Consider the following 20,742-nt stretch of genomic DNA (forward strand, 5'->3'; position numbering starts at 1 on the left):
TTAAATCCAGCAGCAGGGCATGTCCTTAGGGATCAGGTGAGCAGTAAACATATACAGGTGAAATTAAGCATTTCATCTTAATTGGAAAAGTGGGAGCTTCTAAAAATGATTGATATGAACATCTTTTAAGAGTGTATGACAACAGAGTACCAAAGCAAATGATGACTTATAAAGCTACAAGGCAACAGGATGTGGGTTAACTGCAAAGAAGGTGGGCAGTTTTCCTTACTAAGACTTCAGGTTTCTGTGGTGATGAGTCTGAGGTTGGCGGTCTTCTGAGATGTTGCTCCTTTTAGTCTGGTAGTTACTGACTGATGTTGCAGAGGAACTTATTGCCTCTATCATCAGGCAGGAAGGCAGCCATCTTCACAGTTTTCTGTGTTATATTCTGCAAAGCCTGGAGGTTTAACATCTCCAAACTGTATAAATACTTCATACTAGTAAAATCTCATATTGAACTGTGTGTGATATGTAGGGAACCTGAGACACTACCAGCCTCTAGTTTCCTGGTAATTCAGACAGCAGCTGACCGACCCATGCTGGCTCAGTCTTCCTCTGCTGTACAAAACTATGCAAGCAACCCATCCAGTCCTCAGCCTGGACTGGGTGGTCAGACAGGCAGAGGAGCATCAGTGGTATGTTGTTTGGTTTCCTCATTTTAGTTTATATACTATTTAATAAACTTGCCTACTTGTATTAATGAAGAATTCTTGGGCTTCAAAATTAATATTTTACATGCAATAAAAATTGTTTCATTTTAGTTATTAGACACCTGAAGTTAATAATATGCTAATGTTATGGGAGGGGGGGGTGAAGTGATATTTTATGTATTAGGAAAATTTAATTTGTTTTTCAGAAGTGTGTTTCTTTGAAACATTTAGTCCTTTAAAAAACTTTTCATGAGATAATCTTGCTTTGCATGTTTTGGATAACTAAATCAGCTTCACAGTAGACATTTAATTTGATGTGAAAGTGCTAGTTAAACTGATTGATTAATGTGTTCATGTTTGTAATCCCTTTTGCTTGGCTCACACAAACATATTTGTCCATTTGCATGAATTTGACAGTTGGGTTTCTTGTATAAATAAAGCTTAAAAATATTAGTAATATTCCCAGCGATTTATTCGCATTTTTAAATTTTTAATAAATATTTGTAAGACTTGTTTGCCAGTACCACCTAACTAACTAACTAACTAGATGGCTTACCGAACCCGAAGGTTCATCACCGAATTAACCAAAGCCCTCCACCGGACCCTGTCCCGGGCCAACAAAATCCAGTTTCCTTCAACTCCTATCTCCCATAGATCCCGCCTGAGATTATCCTCCCATCTACGTCTAGGTCTCCCCAGCGGTCTCTTCCCTTCAGGTTTCCCAACCAGTACCCAGTGCACACCTCTTGTCCCATCCATGCGCGCTACATGTCCCGCCCATCTCATTCTTCTTGACTTAATCACCCTCACAATACTGGGGGAGCAGTACAGATTTTTAAGCTCGTCATTGTGCAGTTTTCTCCACGCCCCATCGTCTTCCCTCTTAGGCCCAAATATCCTCCTCAACACCCGATTCTCAAACACCTGCAATCTGTGTTCCTCCCTCTGAGTGAGAGACCATGTTTCGCCAGTACCACCATGTTCTTTAAGACCAATGGCTTCTTCGAGTGTTGCTGCCATATGTTAACCTTTCCACTTACAGTATTGTAACATTTTCTTTAAATTTAATTTGAGACAAGAAACTGAAAGCCAAAGGAAAGTGCATACAATAGGTATGTACCATTCCGCTTTTAATTTGATATATGTGTTCCAATTAATATGGGAAAGTCATAAATTTTCATTTCATATTTGTTATGTTACTGTCACATGCTGCTTCCTATTAACATTCTCACACTGCATTGTTACTGTTGCATAGTGGCAAGAGATTATTTATTGCCTTGCAAACTGTAGATGTCTGGTTGTGTGTACAGGACTACAGCCTTTCTGATCCATATTTTGATAAATATATGTTGCATTATGATGCTTATTGTATATCAGACATTTTACTTTTTATTTGCAAATTTATAGTACTCTCAAAATTACAGAAAAATTAAACTTGAGTTTGATAAAGTGTTAAGTTTCATGTCTGTAATTATTCTCTCCATTTCCAATACAAAATTTTCTAATGTGCATTATGAAATTACATATATTTCTAGTTTTCCAAATTTAAACCAGAATGGAAAACCAATTGAGTTGTCTTTCAAGTATTAATTTTCCATTTCTTGTTTTGTGTGCTTCTTATTTGATGTATTTGATATTATGGTAGCAGATATGCCGTATCTTATTATAAATCCTTATTACAGGTGAAAAGTAATCTTTATGGTATCCATTATATTTACTTCACTTAAAACATTCAGGTGTTTGCCATATTTTGTTTTCTTTGGTTTATAATAATAATACATCCATTAGCTTATTCACTTCACTGAAAGATAATTTTAAGAATTCTGAAAGTATTTTAGTCTCAGTAAATATCTCTGTACTCAGGCTGTACTTTGGATAAGTAAATCAAACTCCTCCACATCTTCTACAAACTTTTCTTTCCCTTCCCACTATCCTATATTCTTTTCCAATCATCTAGCTATTCTGTTTGCACAAATGCTGGCAGTGTTAACCTCCACTAGTGCCAAGCATTTTGAGTTGGCGGTGAGTACAACACTAGGCAGAGAGGGCAAGTGTAGCCCTATTATCCTATCACCCATGGGACTCTGCAGTGTTTGTGTAATAGATATAGTGCAGATATAACCACTCTTGTGAGACACTTTCTGTTAGGGTAATCAGTCAGACAGTAGCAGTAGATGTTTCTTTTGATCTTCTGATTATTGTTAAATGTAACTTAATGTTTTTAATTAAAAGTATTTAATATTTATTATAATAGTGCATACCATATTAATTTTGACTTTATATAAATGTTTAAGACACTGGAAGGCGATGGTTTGGATAAATACAGTTTGTTTGGTATACGTACTTTCATAATTTATTGCACTGTCAGTGGCACCTGATTATAATGCCCAAATGAGGAATCTGGTAAAATACTATGTTCATTATGAATGTTGAAAAGACATAGTTCCAAAGTTAAAGTTTTTTATTTCCATCACGGTACATAACTTTATAACGATAACAGCAAATAAATATAGTTAGATTAAATTTTTGTTTATACGATCATCAGCTAGGGACGGGTTTTTTTGTTCATAGCAGAATTAGGGCAGCAGTTAAGAGAGTAGAATTTGTTAGTGACAGGTTGTCTTACGTAATTTTGGAAGGACGTTGGTGCGACATCATTGTCCTTAATGTTCATGCCCCAACTGAAGACAAAAGCGATGATATCAAGGATAGCTTTTATGAAGAATTGGAATCAGTATTTGATACATTTGGCAAGTATCACATGAAAATTCTGCTAGGAGATTTCAATGCAAAAATTGGGAGGGAGGATGTCTTCAAACCCACAATAGGCAGCGAGAGTCTCCATGCACTTAGTAATGATAATGGCGTCAGAGCAGTGACCTTCGCTACGTCAAAAGATTTAATTGTAAAAAGTACAAAATTTCCACACCGTGATGTTCATAAATACACTTGGACTTCCCCAGATGGCAGAACACACAATCAAATAGATCATGTTTTAGTAGATAAGAGAAGGCAGACAAATGTAATTGATGTGAGATCATTCAGAGGAGCAGATTGCGACACTGATCATTATCTGGTGGTAGCAAAAGTGAGGGAGCGGCTTTCAGTAAGCAGACGAACTAAACAAAATTTTGACACAGAAAGATTTGATTTGAAAAAATTAAGTGAGGGAGAGGCAAAGGAACAATATCAAGTTGAAATTTCGAATAGGTTTCAAATTTTAGAGACAAATGAGGATAATGAAAGTGTGGACATCAACAGGGAGTGGGAAAATGTCAGAAACTGCATCAAAATTTCAGCAAAAGAGAAACTAGGATACTACAGGAGAAAGCAAAATAAACCGTGGTTTGATGAAGAATGTTCAAAATTAATAGATCGAAGGAAGCAAACAAAATTTCAATGGTTGCAGAACCCAAACAAAACAAATGCGGATAATCTATGTAACGTGAGACGTGAGGCTAGTAGAACCTTTAGGACTAAGAAAAGGGAATACCTGAAGGGCAAAATTGCTGAACTTGAGACAAATAATAAGGAAAAAAACATCAGAGACCTGTACAGAGGCATTAATAACTTTAAGAAAGGATATCAACCCCAGACTAATTTGGTAAAGGATGATAGTGGCAATTTGCTTGCAGATCCAATAAAAATTGTGAATAGGTGGAAAAATTTCTTTAGCGAGCTCTTAAATGTTCATAATACTGGTGATATTAGACAGATTAAAATGCATACAGCTGAACTGTTGGTGCCAGAACCTAGCTTAGATGAAGTGGAACTAGCCATTGGGAAGTTGAAAAGTTATAAATCTCCAGGAATTGATCAGATTCCGGCCGAATTAATTAAAGCAGGTGGCAAAGGGTTGCATATGAGGATCCATAAGCTTATTCAGTTAATTTGGGATAAGGAAGAGATGCCACATCAATGGAAGGAATCCATAATTATTCCTATTTATAAGAAGGGGGACAAGACTGAGTGTGGTAATTACCGAGGAATATCGCTGCTATCAACCTCATACAAAATTCTATCCAACATTCTTTTGGCAAGATTAACCCCATATGCGAATGAAACTATTGGGGATCATCAGTGTGGGTTCAGACGAAACAGATCAACGATTGATCAGATCTTTTGCATTCGTCAGATACTAGAGAAAAAATGGGAGTTCGGTGGGACTGTACATCAGTTATTTATAGATTTCAAAAAAGCCTATGACTCTGTGAAGAGAGAAGTGCTATATAATATTCTTATTGAATTTGGTATACCAAAGAAGCTAGTGGGTCTAATAAAAATGTGCTTAAATGAAACCTGCAGCAAAATTCGAGTAGGTAAATATGTATCTGAGACATTCCTCATCAAGAACGGTCTAAAACAAGGAGATGCTTTGTCTCCCTTGCTCTTTAACTTTGCGCTAGAATACGCCATCAGGAAGGTCCAAGGTAGGCAGGAGGGTTTGCAATTGAACGGGACACATCAGCTATTGGCATATGCTGATGATGTTAATTTATTGGGGGACGATATAAATACAATAAAGAGGAACGCAGAAGTTTTACTAGAGGCTGGTAGACAAGTGGGGCTGGAAGTAAATTCAGAAAAAACTAAGTACATGTTAGTATCTCGTCATCAGAAGACAGGCGGGCAAAATTATCTTAGGGTAGCTAATAAATCCTTTGAAAGGGTTACAAAGTTCAAATATTTGGGAACAACAATAACAAATCAAAATGATACTTGTGAGGAAGTTAGGAGGAGACTAAATTCCGGAAATGCTTGCTACTTCTCAGTCCAAAATATTTTGTCTTCCCGTCTGATTTCTAAGAACCTGAAAATTAAAGTATACAAAACAATAATCTTGCCTGTTGTTTTGTATGGGTGCGAAACATGGTCTCTCACTCAGAGGGAGGAACACAGATTGCAGGTGTTTGAGAATCGGGTGTTGAGGAGGATATTTGGGCCTAAGAGGGAAGACGATGGGGCGTGGAGAAAACTGCACAATGACGAGCTTAAAAATCTGTACTGCTCCCCCAGTATTGTGAGGGTGATTAAGTCGAGAAGAGTGAGATGGGCGGGACATGTAGCGCGCATGGATGGGACAAGAGGTGTGCACCGGGTACTGGTTGGGAAACCTGAAGGGAAGAGACCGCTGGGGAGACCTAGACGTAGATGGGAGGATAATCTCAGGCGGGATCTATGGGAGATAGGAGTTGAAGGAAACTGGATTTTGTTGGCCCAGGACAGGGTCCGGTGGAGGGCTTTGGTTAATTCGGTGATGAACCTTCGGGTTCGGTAAGCCATCTAGTTAGTTAGTTATGATCAGCAGGCTGTAATGTTTTTTATGTATAGTGACCAAACAGATTTTTACCTCTCTCATTGGTGTTTTTTTCTTTCTTTCTTTTCCCCAATTTAGTATAGTGAAGAAAACTATAAGGGCCCATCCATGTCTGTCTGTTGCGTCTTCCAACACACTGTTACAACAGTGACTTTGGTCACCATTGTCACCTTTGATATCTTTGTTGTATTTCTTGTGTCATTCGTTGCCCTGCAGTGTCGTTGCCTGTGATGTGGCATAAATAATGCCTCTGGAATTTTAGTGTACTACAAAGGGTACACCTTTCCAATTTTAGTTTAATCTTTTGTTTCTTTTTCAATGCATTCAAAATTGAAGTGAAGGACATATATGCATTTATGTTTCCATCAGTTTCTGTCATCAGTAATTATTTCAGGGATCTCTAATTTGAACTATAAACTAAGGAAACTAAAATATCAGGAGAATTACGCAGTTGAGTGAACTCAGTGAAATCGAACCCTAAAAGAGGGAAAGCTCAAACTATATACTGTGGAATGATAGAATGATTTGAATAATGAATTGTAAGGGATATAGAAGGAAGATATGGTTTAATTAAGGTACTATTCCAGTATTTGCCTCGACAGACTGAGAAAAACTGCAATAAATCTCAGTCATTATAGCCATTCTGTTTGCCAAAAGTCATGATTCTATATTAGTTGTATTTATACTGAGAAGGTATATTAAATAATTCTTTTTATTTGAAGATAAATATATTCAAAGCGTTCTGAAACCTTGCTGCATAGTTAATATCGGGCATGTTTCATATTATTATTGGGATCAGAGTTATGTTCTTGTTATGGCTCCATCTAGTTCTTAGGTAAAGAATGTGTGGAGCTTTTACCACCACTCCCCTACACATCTTATTGCTGTGGTTCTTAGTCACTAGGACAACTTTTAACACTTATGTTCCATGGATAGATACACTGTTGCTTGTTAGTTTTAACATTTCTTGCAACTGTACAAGTAACTAAATAATAGTTTTTGGTTATGGTGAAGTATCTGCTGTTCATGTTTGGTGATTTGGAATATTTAAATGTAAGCAACTGAATACAAAGAAATAAAACAACTGCAGAAGACTTTTTTTTAATGATTATAGATGTCAGTAAACAGTAGTGTGTGACATTGTATTATTGCTGAAAGAAAATGTAGGTAACATTACTATGATATAAATGACTTGAATTTTCAACTGAATGCTGTAATGTGTGAAAGAAGTTAATTTCATACTTGTTTGTGGAACATTATAAGGAGATTTCACTGGCTTCCAGTAGCAGATTGTTGTGATATTTTGTGTCTCTCTTCTTTGTCATTTGCTCACATCAGATGAAAGGCCTCAACTTTCCTGGGTCACATGACCCACAGTTCTGTCAGTTGGTCATTGACCGTAGCCGCCACTTATTAAAACCGGTGAGAATCTTCTGTTGGTTGATGTCGCATATCTCTCTGTTTCTTCTAACAAGAACATGCATGAGAGTAGGTCGTGATTAAGTTGAAACTACACAGGTTGTTGATTAAATCTGACACCTCCTGCCCATTGTAATGTGCTGTCACATTCTCTGCCCATTATGAAATTAAGTTTCTAACACCAGCAGCACACACATCAAAACCATAGAAAGAATGAAAAGTTAATCTTATAGTCTGTGGAATTTATATTGAAGTTTCATTTACCAATTCCTGATGAGAAAATGTGTTGAATAGGATTGAAGAAATTATAAATTAATTATTAATGATTGATAAGGAGGAGGTTTTGGACTTAATCATTAGCTTTGGAGATGACATTCTGCTCATTGATGATCAGTAGAAGCATGTATTAATTCAGAATTCTTGCTGTATGTTGTGTATAGTATGGAATTTTTTTATTCAATTAATGGAGCACAGTCCTTGAGAAGCTAATCATAAGCTCAACTTGTCAAGAAATTCCCCTACCTTTCATGGAACCTGAAGGTCTATTACCATGTTCTAAAGAGCATGTTGCCAGTCTTTAAATCTCTATTATATGTGAAAATATATACTGACAAACTTGATATAATTAATTTTATTATGTTTAAATTGTTTATTAAATCTCTTGGCACGCTTAAGTGCCATTCATTTTGCATTACTACAGTCAAATTTTATGTCCATTTCTGTTTCTTTGATAGGGTGACCAGATGCAAACAGTTACCAGATGACATAACAAAAGAACAAGTGCAGTGATTCATGAAATTACTGGAATGCAAAATAAGTGGAAATGTCTGTTGAATCTGTATATTCATTTAAATTCATCTACATAGGATGTATCTGTATTAATGGTGATCTTTCTTGGGGTCCTTCGATATTTTTGGACCCATTCCTGCTATTTAAATTCTTTATAAATGGATCAGCAAAAGTTACTTGAGTTTTAACTGTCTTGAACTTCGAGCATACAGGTGTGCAGGGATTTCTCATATAAAAGGTGGTTTTATGTGATTTTTGGACATGCTTTCACTTGGTAATGTTGTTTGCCAAGCAAGTATTTTGTTCTGAAGGGTTCAGTACCCTGAAGATGGAGGTGATAGCTTCTTCCAAAGTTGTTAACCAACCACAAAATTACATGATGTTTTAACCCAGAGGACCACACTCCACATTCATGAAAATCTCATGTTTCCCATTTCTGAGCCTTCTTAGTTCTAAAATTCAGAAGTGTAATCTACCAAGAACTGAAATAGCATAAAATAAATATGAAGCATAATTAAAAATTTCAGTATACTTGTCCTGTAGTTTCACCTACATTGAGATCTGCTAGACGATAGTTGGGAACTGTTTTAAATGTAAAGATATGTTCACACAATTCAGAGGATGTAAAATAAGTTAAATTTACTGCAGGAAATTAAATGGAGATAGAACTGAGGTGTAGAAATAATACATTATGGGGAGGCTTCATAATTTACACATGTCTATTTATGGTGATTAAATATTGAAGGATGAGATGGGTGAGACATGTAGCACACAAAGGGACTGATAAATATGTATCATATTTTGGTTGGAAAACTTCAAAGAGAACATCTGTGATATTATTATTTGAAGTTAATCTTGGAGAAGTGTGATGTGTCATTGTGGCTGGGTTAAACAGGGTAAGGTTGAATGATGGGCTTTTGTAAACATGTTCATGAACCTTCAGGTATCACAAAAGCAAAGAATTTCTTGACAAAGCGAGTAACTCATATATTTTCAATGGAGACCCCATGCCATGGAGTTAGTTACCCAAGGGTAGTTAGAAGCAAAACTGATGGATTTCAACTTCTTAAAAATGTTTGATGCTGTATTGTATTCAGTTCACATACCAATCTGGTCTCCTTAGTTTGATCGAATTGTACTTAATTGAATCTCCCAACGGTCTGTAGTTGGAAACTAAATATCCTATCACCCTAGTTTTAGATCCTCCTGAATAGCTGTGTGCATTTCTTACTTGTGTTTAGAATTGCATTCACACTTTTGTATCTGTTAGTTTGGAAAGTTTTCGGTTAAAAGTGCATCAGTCATGAAGTAGAACCGTTACCATTCTAATTCACTTTCAGTTTATAGGTGTAGTAGGTACTTGATTTTATGTTGAATGGTGCAGTGGTCCTAAAATATAGCTTACACAACACCCTTACATGTTCATATTATGTTTTATTATCTGTTGAGCTTAGTAACTCATGCAAAAGCATGCCCACTTAGTTTTCAGAAAAATGGTTTTGATGTATGTATTTACATTATGTCTTGTAGATTATTATTGTATTTCAGAAAAAATAAACATTTTTGTAGACACTACACACACTCACGCGCGCGCGCACGCACACACACACACACACACACACACACACACACACACACACACACAGCATATGTTCAGAAAACAAACTTGTTAAAATAAGCCTTTACTTTACAAAGAAATATAAGATTTTCCATATTCTAATGCAATAAAAAGTCATTACTGGTTATAATATTATTTTAAATTTATTTAAATGCTCTGGACTCTCATTCAGATGACCAATGAGATTGGTGTGCAGATTGTTCTCCTCGCAGACTGAAGCCTTCACCTCTGCCAAAAATACTTACAAAACTTTGGGAAATTACTGCTGTTTGGAGCACACATTCACTGCAAGTCCCCTGTGCCGACCTTCATTCTCATGATCAACCTACAATTGGGAGTGATAGAATCCACCTTATGAGTGTTCCTACCTCAGAAATTGATTGAAAATTTGCCTTAGGTGTGCAGATTCAAGAAAGGTCATAACATACCATTCCCTGTGGGCATTAAAAACCCACTCACCACTTTTTTAATTTTAAGTTTCTGTACATCTGTAAATTTTACTAACAGAACTTGAAACTTTTCTTTAATAATGACACTATATGGGATCTAAACTGAAAACACACTTTCCTCTTCTATTTAAATTACAATATTTAGTTATCTGACCCAGATTATGACTGATATTAAGTACATTCACATAAATGTATAAAACAGGAAGAGTCTGTATGCCTGAATTTTAGAATAGTGGCCTGCAGAATTTGTTATTTTGAACTCCACATATAAACCCCTCAAGCTTTGAATGAAAATTTAAAAGTGTGAACACTAACACAAAAGTCTTGGAATATGTTCATCAATCATATGCCTCACCAGTATTCATCTGTCTTAGGTAAATTTGAATGTTTTCTCCAGTGATTCTGTACAGATATACTTTCAGCATTACTTTATTCCTGTACATACATTAAAAACATCTCAAAAATTATACAAACTGTTCGTGCCGTTGTTGGTCATTCATCTGCTGTGTTAGTTCTGTTTTTGAGTGTTCTTTGTTCAGAACATAAAAAATGAATGTATAAGATGAGGTTGTGTCTCTGCATCCACATTTTAACTTTGAAAGTTACTTAACAAATTCCAATTAAATTTTGTATTTGGGTCTGTATTTAAAGATACAGATTAATTTGATTTTTGCTAATATCATTCTACAAAGGACTGCAAAATTACAGATAATTAATTTGGAAAATGTGCTTAATTCACTGCAGTAGCTTTAATTTGTATGCAACAGCATGTTATGTTACCTTGTGCATTATATGATGGCATGGAGCATGAGTATGGAGAAATTGATCAAATTATTTATCTGTGTAAATAACATTTCTGAGACTGCAAGAGACCTTTAAACATTATTACTTAAAAACTGTTTTGAGACTAATTGTTTATTTATAATTGCAGATGCTGAAGCACCGAGTGGATGGAGTTCGCAGAATAAGCTCACATCCCCTTCTTCCATTATGTAAGTGCAATATCTACAACTGAGAAGCAGTGTAATGCTGAATGTATTACTTTCTGTATAATTATATTTTTTATCAGTTGTTACTTTGAACTTTATTACCTCATGTAAATGTCTTGGCTTGAAATGTTTATATGGAATGGTTATTTGGCAGCTGTGCCAATGCACTGTCTTACTGCCAAGTGTCATCACTTCATTATTTGCCAGCTTTTTACCGTCACATCACAAGACTACAGCAATGCCATATAATGAAGTTCATTTACCACCATTGCAGAAGGTGCTTAAAATGTTCACCCATGAGCTCAGATACATTTCCCATACCTTCCAAACAGATTCTGACTTACATGCTGTATTTCTGTGAATATATAGACACTTAAAGCTGATGAAATTCTCTGAGCTCTACTTTGAGTTGATTGGTTTGATAGAATTCTGTATTTAAATATTCCACAAGAAGAAATCATATGGAATAATTTCTAGTAGGATTTGAGGTTTTCACGACAGTGAGTCTGAAGACTGCTGTCTTCTGGGTTGTTGCACCGTGTAGTCTGGTAGATGTTTACCAACGTTTTAGAGGTCCATGCTGCCTCGTGATCGCACCAATGATGCAGCAGCATGGACCTCAGAAACGTTGGTGAACATCTACCAGACTATATGGCGCAACAACCCAGAAGACAGCAGTTTTCAGGAAAATTTGCTTTGCATAACACATTACAATATTTTCCATACACAAAACTTATTAATGTGCTGATATATGGTAGTAATTGAAATGAAGTAAAAGTATTAATGTAGAGTAAAACCTGTCCAAAACCAAATCTCAACTGAAAACAGGTAATTTTATATTATATTGTTGACCATCTTTTCTTGAAGTTGAGCCAGATGTTTACTGAATATATTTTATTGTAGAACACGTAACTTTCCTCTTTAACTTGTACAGTCTTAAGAACCACTATTTTGTAGGAAAAAAACAGGTGAGCTGGTGCATTGTCAGTAATAATATGTTTTTGAGCTGACTGGCTGTTGTGCTTCAGATCTAACAGGTTCTCAGGATGGTTCAGTGCTCATGTGGGAGTGGGGCCACTCTCAGGCAGTTTCTGTTCCCCGACCACCTGGGACATTTGCTAAAGTGACAAGAGTGCGGTTCAGTGAACATGGCAACAAGTTTGGTGTTGCTGATGGTGATGGGAATCTCAGTCTTTGGCAAGTTGGCTTAGCAAGCAGTGCCAGTCGTCCCTTTTTTGTGAGTTGTGCTTTATGTAATCTTAACTTAATTTATTTCTGTAAGGAAAGACCATTCCTATTTTGCTTTGTAGTTTCTTTATTTGCCTCTAATATTTAAACATATGCAATCCTTTATTAGAAGTGACCAGTATTATGTACCTGTAGTAACTAAGTGTCATATCCATGGCATGGTTTATATATTCTGCTCTGCATTCTATGTTGTGATTGACAGTAAGCTATTATGCAAAACTGGACTTGCCTTTCCTGAAAGAATTAACTGAATGTTCCCATTTGCAAGAGCTTCTTCTTATTCTTACAAAACTTCTTTACTTTCATAATTTTCAGACCTTAAATATATGAAGTATCTACAATTCCTCTGATAGTAAAAAGTGTGGTCCATTTCAGAAAGCATAAGGTGTGTGATTTGTCTTGACTCTGTAAACATTTTCACATTTCAGACATACCAATGTCACAACAAGGTAACCAGTGACTTCATATTCCTAGGATCTTGCAGTATGATTGCCACAGCTGGCCATAGTTCAGAGAATAAGAATGTTGCATTGTGGGATTCACTTTTGCCTCAGAAAAAAGCTCTAATTACTGGTATGTATTGTTTGATGTTTGCTTTTAGAATCTTAAAGACAGAGACTGGCAACTACTTTTTAATAATCTAGCCTTTATTATATGCTGCATTCAGATGCATTTTAACTAACCTAGTAATTTTTTTAGTATCTACATTTTAGTTTAAATTCTGTGCAGTACTTTCTTATAACTAATTTAATGTATTGTACTGTATTATGCTTTTATTTTTCAGTGCTCTATGCTATATACAGAAGATTTTAACAGTAGTTGATATAATTCATCATAATCTGCATAGATGGTCTCTGACAAAGCCATGTGAGAAGAATGTTTGATAAGTTATTGTATATCAGTAATGGAATTCTCATAAGTCAATACAGTTAGCCCCATTACTCAAAAAGTATAATTTTTACAATAACATTTTAGAGTTTTCTGCATTGGCGTGAATAAATTGTCACTCATAAAATGTATATTGATCTGTCAGACAATATGATGACTTATTTGGAAGATTGTAACAAAGCCAAAAAGAAGCTATGACAGGTACACAAGTTTAAACTTCAGCCTGTACTTGACAGACATCTACATATTATATATCTATATATTATTATTGTTGTTTTTGTTTTTGTTGTTATAAACTGTATTTGCAATCCTTAAATGTGTGAACATAGCAGAGAATACTAAGTTTTCAAAGTTCCCAATATAACATGCAAGAAGCTGTGACCGAACACATGCTAGATTATATTAAAAAATCCCCCCCCCCCCCAAAAGGTCCAGTTAACAATCCTTAGCTTGTTAAAAATAAACTTTAGGGTGTGGTTCATGGATTTGGTTCGTATGAACTTTGGAACAAAAACAGAATTTTAGTATGTCCTTTGTCCATGTCTAACCCATGAGGACAGTATTTTTCTTCCCTCAAAGCAAATTGTTCTGTCTGGTACTAACCAGATGAATGCTGAAAAGTATTTTAAAGAAAGAATAGACCATTTGATTTTCAACCTTATCAGTTCTGTCAGAAGCAGAGATGTGGAATATTAACTTTTTAGAGCCTAATACCAAATACAGAAACCCTTTACATACAATACTATAAAACAGATTGAGTAAACTTTCACTGATATGTACTAGACAGAAAAAAAATATTAAAATGGATCTTACGGACATACATAGGAGGATGTGGATTATTTTCGCCTGGCTAAGTATAGGGTTCAGTGGTAGGTTCTCTTAAATATGGTAATGAAGCTTGAAGTTTCAAAAATTATGGAGAATTGCTTGAACAACTGTAATCTTCTGAGGTAATTCTCTGCTTATAGAGTTAAAAATCAGAAAATTAACTTTATGTGAATGGTTGCAGCCTTTTCATTCCATGACCAAGGAGCATCAAGTCTGGTTTATGCACCACAGCATCAGCTGGTAATTTCTGCTGGCAAGAAGGGTGATGTGTGTGTTATAGATGTACGTCAACGTCAGCTGCGCCATCGATTCCAGGCACATGAATCTCCCATTAAGTGCCTAGCCATTGATCCTGGTGAGGAATTCTTTGTAACAGGCTCAGCTGATGGAGATATCAAGGTAAGGAGAGAGTTTACAGACACTCTTGAAGTTTTATGTACTATTTTGTAACATACAGTTTTTCGTGGTGAGGAACTGTTGGCCTCTGCCTAACATTGAAGTTAGAGAACCACTCCATATTGGCTGTCTGTGACTTGGCATATATATATTCAAAACTATGGAGTAAACGGTGTCCGTATCTCGATGCTCTCTACTCCATTCACAATCTGAGAATGTGCCATGTTTTTTTTATTACAGTCTTGCCAAACACCTCTACAGAATCAGATGTGATATACATTTGCATGCCTTTTCACATCAATTACTGCATGATCAATTGGTTATGTGGGAATTCACTTTGAATTAAACCATAGTAATAATAGTTACATTAACCAAAATTTTTTGTGATTAACCTTTAAACGACGGGGATTTAAATGGCAAAGTGGTAGCAGGCCTACGGAGTTTTTTTTGCAGGTTTTTAAACTTTTGTGCACGCTCTACGGTAACTTTAATATTATCTAAAGTAAACATGATAAATTGACGAAATAAAAGCCATATTTATTCGAATAGAAAGAGAATACATAGAGTTTTTAAAAAATTCAGTTAATATCTTAATTGCCTATGTAGGCCTTAGTAACATTACTTTCTTCTTTGGAAGCTCATTCGACATGGTAGAAGCCATGGTTGTGAACCAATGATCACACAGAAAAATTTGTTTCCCCTACTTCAGTGGATACACATTCTTTTCACAGATCATGCCGAGGAATGTGAGTATCTTTGATAAGGGAGTCTGAAAACGAAGCCGAAACCCACTTGACAATAACAATGTTTATTGCTGTTTATGGTTATAGTTCCCGGGTTGACAGCTCATGTTGAAATTGTCAGAACCCTAGAGAAAGTGATTCAATATTTGCAGCCCCTAAAAGAGGCCAAAAGACATAGCCAAGTCTACTTACAATGTTGCAAGTTTTGAGTTCCGCACCGGGAACGTTCGTAGGGCTGAGTACACAACTTACGTCCCAGACAGGGAACGCTAGTAAGATAAAGGTTAAGAAAAGACATGCTAGCATAAAACAGTGAGCTAAAATATTTGTCACTAGAAGATTAAAAACTATTTTGTTGTTGACAGGTGTGGGGTCTTTCTGTACACACAGCTCTATATTCATTTGCTGGGGAGCATGCCCGTTCAAGTTTCTTCAAGAACATTGGGCAGGGTGTGACACAACTTCATGTTGACTCTGCTTCAAGGTTATTTTCATGTGGTGCTGATGGATCCATGAAAGTGCGACAGCTGCCGGAAAGAGATTTAGTGGTGCAGACTTTGTACTAGGTGGATATACTCACATTGCAGTACTAGTGGTGGTACAAGCATTCAGACTTCCATTTTTAATGATAACCAGTCATTGTGAGAATTAATTAAGATTTCCTAGCAAGCATTAATCTGGTTAATAAATTGTCTGTATGAGTTTTTCAGAACAGTGCGTTGAATTATTTTCAAAATGTGGCTTGTAGGAGGAATGAATCAGTATGGCAGTTTACAATTTTTTCAATTTTGATTTATGGGATTTTTTAAAGACTTTCTCATGTTATATGCCTATGCCTTAATGGTGAGTTTGAAACACCCTTCATGTATATGGTTCATGGCTTTTGGTGTCATGGTGTCATTGCATAAGGTGAATTAAATTATTCTTCAGAGAAATTCTATACAAAACCACAGCATTTTTACTGTGAACTCAGATGAACTTTCATATCTTTTTGTTCCATGTAGTTGATTTTAGTCTGCTTGTACTTACAGGATGATGAAAGTGTGACTTGTTTAATAATCATCAAACACCAAAAGTTTTCCAATCTATTTAACCCATTTGATTAACATTACAAGCAATCATTCAATCAAAATGCAAAGAAAATTTTGTTGGATTATAATAATATGCAAGGTCTTATTTTGAAAAAATATAATAATAATGTGTTACTAGAATTTGTTATTAATCCCATTATAATACTTGTTTATTTAAGATAAAGAGCATATATAATTATAATATTGAGATATGATATCTCATATAAAGATTAGATGTCTTGCAGAGGAGTCCTGTGATTACTATGTTAGAAAGGGCCTAGTCAACTTATAATACATTTATAGTTGAATCTTTGTCATGTACGCATGAGAATGTTATGGACTTTAAAGTCTAGCAGACATAAAAGATTGAATTATATTTTATGTCTGACCAGTAAGTATGTTGGTGGCATTGAAAGTACAGCTGAAATGCCATTTTGAATGGAAAACATGTCATAATTGGCTTGTGATTGAAGCAGAAGTGTCAGTCACTTGTTGGTGATTACCAAACAGTGATAATAACTGAATTTAGAATCCCTCAGATTGAACTTACAATCATTTGAGAGGTACATATAATTGTGTAACCTTTCATCAGTGTGCTGTGAATATTCATGTAACTTTGTAGTGATCTTGAAGGTTCGGTGAGGTCTAGTCTTCTCATCTCCAGCAAACTCTATATTATGTTGTTGATCATCTCTTAGCACGTTATATTGGCATAAATGTGTGCATATTTACCTGTGTATTATAATAAGGGAGGCTATATGCATTTGGAATTAGCAGTTGCATTGAACTGATGTTGTTTTGGCCTTCCGCAGATCTCGGCCTTAAAAGAGGGATTTGGCTTAGCTTATTAATTACAATAATGAGCATAGGGCTGAAACATTCCAATGTATTTGTGTGAGAATTATGTGGTAGTGGTGCCAAAGTCATATTTAATTATTGTTATAAGATGTTTTATTGATTTTCTTGTGATCCAGTTTCCAATAGACATTTTCCACTGAACATTGTTTCTGTGAGATATTCTAACAACCCTCATCATCACAGAGTTGTGATTAATAATTTATTACCAGCAGTTGTTGTTGCATTAGCAAAGTTTTTTATTTAAGTATTTTACAGTATTTTAAATATAACAATTCACACTTGATGTAAATTATCAGTATATAGTGTAAATTTGTACATAATTAGAATAATTATGACATTACATTCACAGGCAAGTGAACAAGAAGAAGGCAAATGTTCAACATATCCATTCATTTTATAACGTTTGTCATTGATTTTAGTTCGTGAAATTTAAAAACTTGTGTGGAAGGGATGAGCAACTACATGCATTTTATTAGTAGCTATTATTACTGGATCTTTGGCAACAGTATCACATGGAAACTGAGTATTAGGGAACTTTGATAATTTATAAAAATATTTGGATTTGTTTTACATTAAAAATTATTGGACTCTGTTTCTTTTGCAGTAATTGCATTTTTATACATTATCAATGTTATACAGACATGGGGAAGATAGTGAGGTGCTTTAATCACATCAAGTTTGAATATGAAATATAATGAAAAAATTGTTATACCATTTATATTATGGTACACTTCCTATAATTTGTTGTTATTTGTGGTATATATTTGTATGACACAGGCAGATGTTAGATTTTGCAGTCTGGAGTGGGTATGTAATGTTAATCTCCATATATAATAACTCTTCCTGATTTCTGTAGTCATTTTGGTCATATGTGGTATCAAATCTTACAAAACATTTTAAAATTCTCTAGAGATACACCACTGCTGATGATTACAATATTCTTGCACATATAAATTGGACTGTGTTCTCTACATAAAACAAATTGATGCCACATATGTAGTCATACTATATTATTGTTGTTGAAAATTTGTAAATATTATCATATAATAATCACACATATATACTCCTACAACTTTATGAGGACAATACAGTGTTTGAGAAATATAATTACATGAAATTTCTGTTACTCAGTTATTAACTACTGTTTTATGTATCTTTCCAAATGTAATTTTCTCCTTCTTAGTGGTTCATTGAGCTCAATTTTCTGGTGGTTTTTTGGTTTATTGGCAGAATACTAATTTATCTGTAGCATACATGTTATTGTTGATGTTATGTAGGTGATTGCAGTATTCGGTGAAAGTATAAAAGTTGTGCCTGATGACACTGAAGCTGTTGCTGCTGCCTTCATTGTCCCCCCTCAAGAATGAAGTAAGGTACACAATGTGCTTGTTGGTTTGCTTTTTTTTTTTTTTTCTGTTTGTTTCTAATAAGAGTTGTCCATTCAGGTGAAGACCATGTGTTCAACAAGGGCACCTAACCTATTTGTAGTTGAGAACCATAGTTCTGGCCGAGAGGCCATTAATGCAGTGGGAATGGGACATATTCATGTTTCTAGTTTAATGATACAGGCAACTCTCGGTTTACAAACGAGTTCCGTTCCAAGACGTTGTTCGTTATGTGTATCTTGCATTCCTGAGCTTTTACAATTCGTATCATATACGTTAGCAGCCATTTTAAAGAATTAAAACCATGTACTAAACATCGAATGGTCTATACAATACGTCTTATTATAATGTATGCATTATGGTTTATCGTATACGATACGTAACGTACGCCACGCAGAGTGGCATGTAGACCAACTTTTCTTCCTGGCTAGATTAGTTTTATTAACCAAGAACAGTTCAGTATAATTATCATATAATAATTTTCTGACAATTATTGTAATAAATACATTTTTTACAAGTTTATTTATTTAAATCTTACAATCATGTTCACTATACATTTGGCATTTCATTTTATAAGGAACTCTATCTATTGACAACTTTAAGAAATTTTGAATGAATTGTGACATTCGTTGTAGTGAGTGTTCATAAACCGAGAGTTGGCTGTATTTTGATTTAATGTACATAGTTTGTTCTCAAGTTTCTGTATCTTTTCCTCTAGTTGTTAATATTTGAAATATTTCACACAATAACTGAAATCAATCTTCCATGTTCCTAATGTAGTTCAGCCTCTCCCTTCAAATTGGTAGCTCTTGTCTCCACTTCCCCCTTTCACTGTCTATGTGAAGATTGTTTTATAATTATATATATGAACACTGGATATAAGTATATACACAACACACCAAGAATGTATGATGCTACAGAAATTAAATAAAGACCCACTATGTTATATGTGTGTTCGTGTTCTGTGAAACTGAAAACTAATGTACCGTCTTTGATTAAATTCCAGTTATCAGTGATGGTGAGAGGCAGGACATGAACTGGTAAGAGGAAGTTACTAGGGTTGAGTACAGTTAATGAAGGCATACTTAATTTTTTCAAAGTTACTAAATTGCATGGTCTAGTTATTAGTACTGTATTTTATTTGGGAGGTATCTAGTTTGAATCTCAGCCAGGATACCATTTGTCCCGAGATTTCTCTTGCTTTTCCTCAGTTTTTTCAGGCAAGTAATGATCCTAAATATTTTCATCATTCACACATGTAAGCTTAATTCTATGCACTATAATATTAGAGGCTGCAGTAACAAGGGACTGCCTCACTACATGCTAACACTCATTCTCATCAGTCATAAGTGTATTAAGTGACAGTAAAATGTACCTGTAAGAGCCTGACTTACATGAAAACCTTACAGTATTGTAAGTTTCCTCTGATCCTACTAATTCAGCACCTTCGAGAAAAAATCACCTGTAATAGACACAAACTGTCCAATGCAGAAATGGACTGTGAAAATAACATTCAAGCAGAAAATAATTGAAGATGACTGCCATATGAGATGTTACGGCATATGGTATCATAGAAATTGACCAACATTTCAGAGGTGCTTACTGCTTCCATTATTAGGGACTGCATATGACAAGTGCTGTTCTTGTGAAATGATCCATACTTTCTCTTCTGTTTCAACTGTGTTTTAGCTGCTTTTGAAAGATCTCTTTTGACCATAAATGAATGATGATCAGGCTGAGTCCCATGGCTCATCTAGGAGTTATCTTACAGGTGGTAAGATATATTATGTATCATTATAGCTGTCAATGTATTTGATTTTTCACAGTGCTTAAAACTGCTATATAACAGTAAATATGTAACTAAAATGTTTCCAACCCAATCATTTCTGAACTTAATAGTACAGTATTATCAAATGCCATACAAGGAATGTTACAGGCAACATAGCATTCATGTAAGTAGACAGGGTTGAGCCCAATCATTTCAAATCATACTAGATATTTGAAAAAAAGGTTTCAAACTTCCATTCACTCGCATAAAACTTTTTATTTCTTGTGGAATCAAGCTATGAATTTTTTGTATGATTCGAGGTTTTTA

General features: G+C 35.1%; 1 protein-coding gene across 3 annotated transcripts in view; it reads left to right on the forward strand.

Annotated features, from left to right (window-relative positions):
• The window catches only part of Rbcn-3A (rabconnectin-3 alpha), a 127,058-nt gene extending 107,463 nt beyond the window's left edge, over positions 1-19,595 (forward strand). For 2 of the 3 annotated variants that reach the window (XM_022082100.2, XM_022082080.2), the window contains exons 51-57: positions 476-635; positions 7,306-7,389; positions 11,174-11,234; positions 12,260-12,468; positions 12,908-13,052; positions 14,377-14,594; positions 15,700-19,595. In XM_022082100.2, the coding sequence (XP_021937792.1) occupies positions 476-635; positions 7,306-7,389; positions 11,174-11,234; positions 12,260-12,468; positions 12,908-13,052; positions 14,377-14,594; positions 15,700-15,900 (1,078 nt within the window). In that variant the 3' untranslated portion in view covers positions 15,901-19,595. The remainder of the gene's footprint in view (positions 1-475; positions 636-7,305; positions 7,390-11,173; positions 11,235-12,259; positions 12,469-12,907; positions 13,053-14,376; positions 14,595-15,699) is intronic. The other variant, XM_022082090.2, reaches the window with a different exon arrangement.
• Positions 19,596-20,742: the final 1,147 nt, after the last annotated feature.

The sequence above is a fragment of the Zootermopsis nevadensis genome, unplaced genomic scaffold, assembly GCF_977971745.1.
Source record: "Zootermopsis nevadensis isolate Lab colony 2312 unplaced genomic scaffold, Znev_1.0 Znev_ptg000061l, whole genome shotgun sequence".
Classification (NCBI taxonomy): domain Eukaryota; kingdom Metazoa; phylum Arthropoda; class Insecta; order Blattodea; family Termopsidae; genus Zootermopsis; species Zootermopsis nevadensis.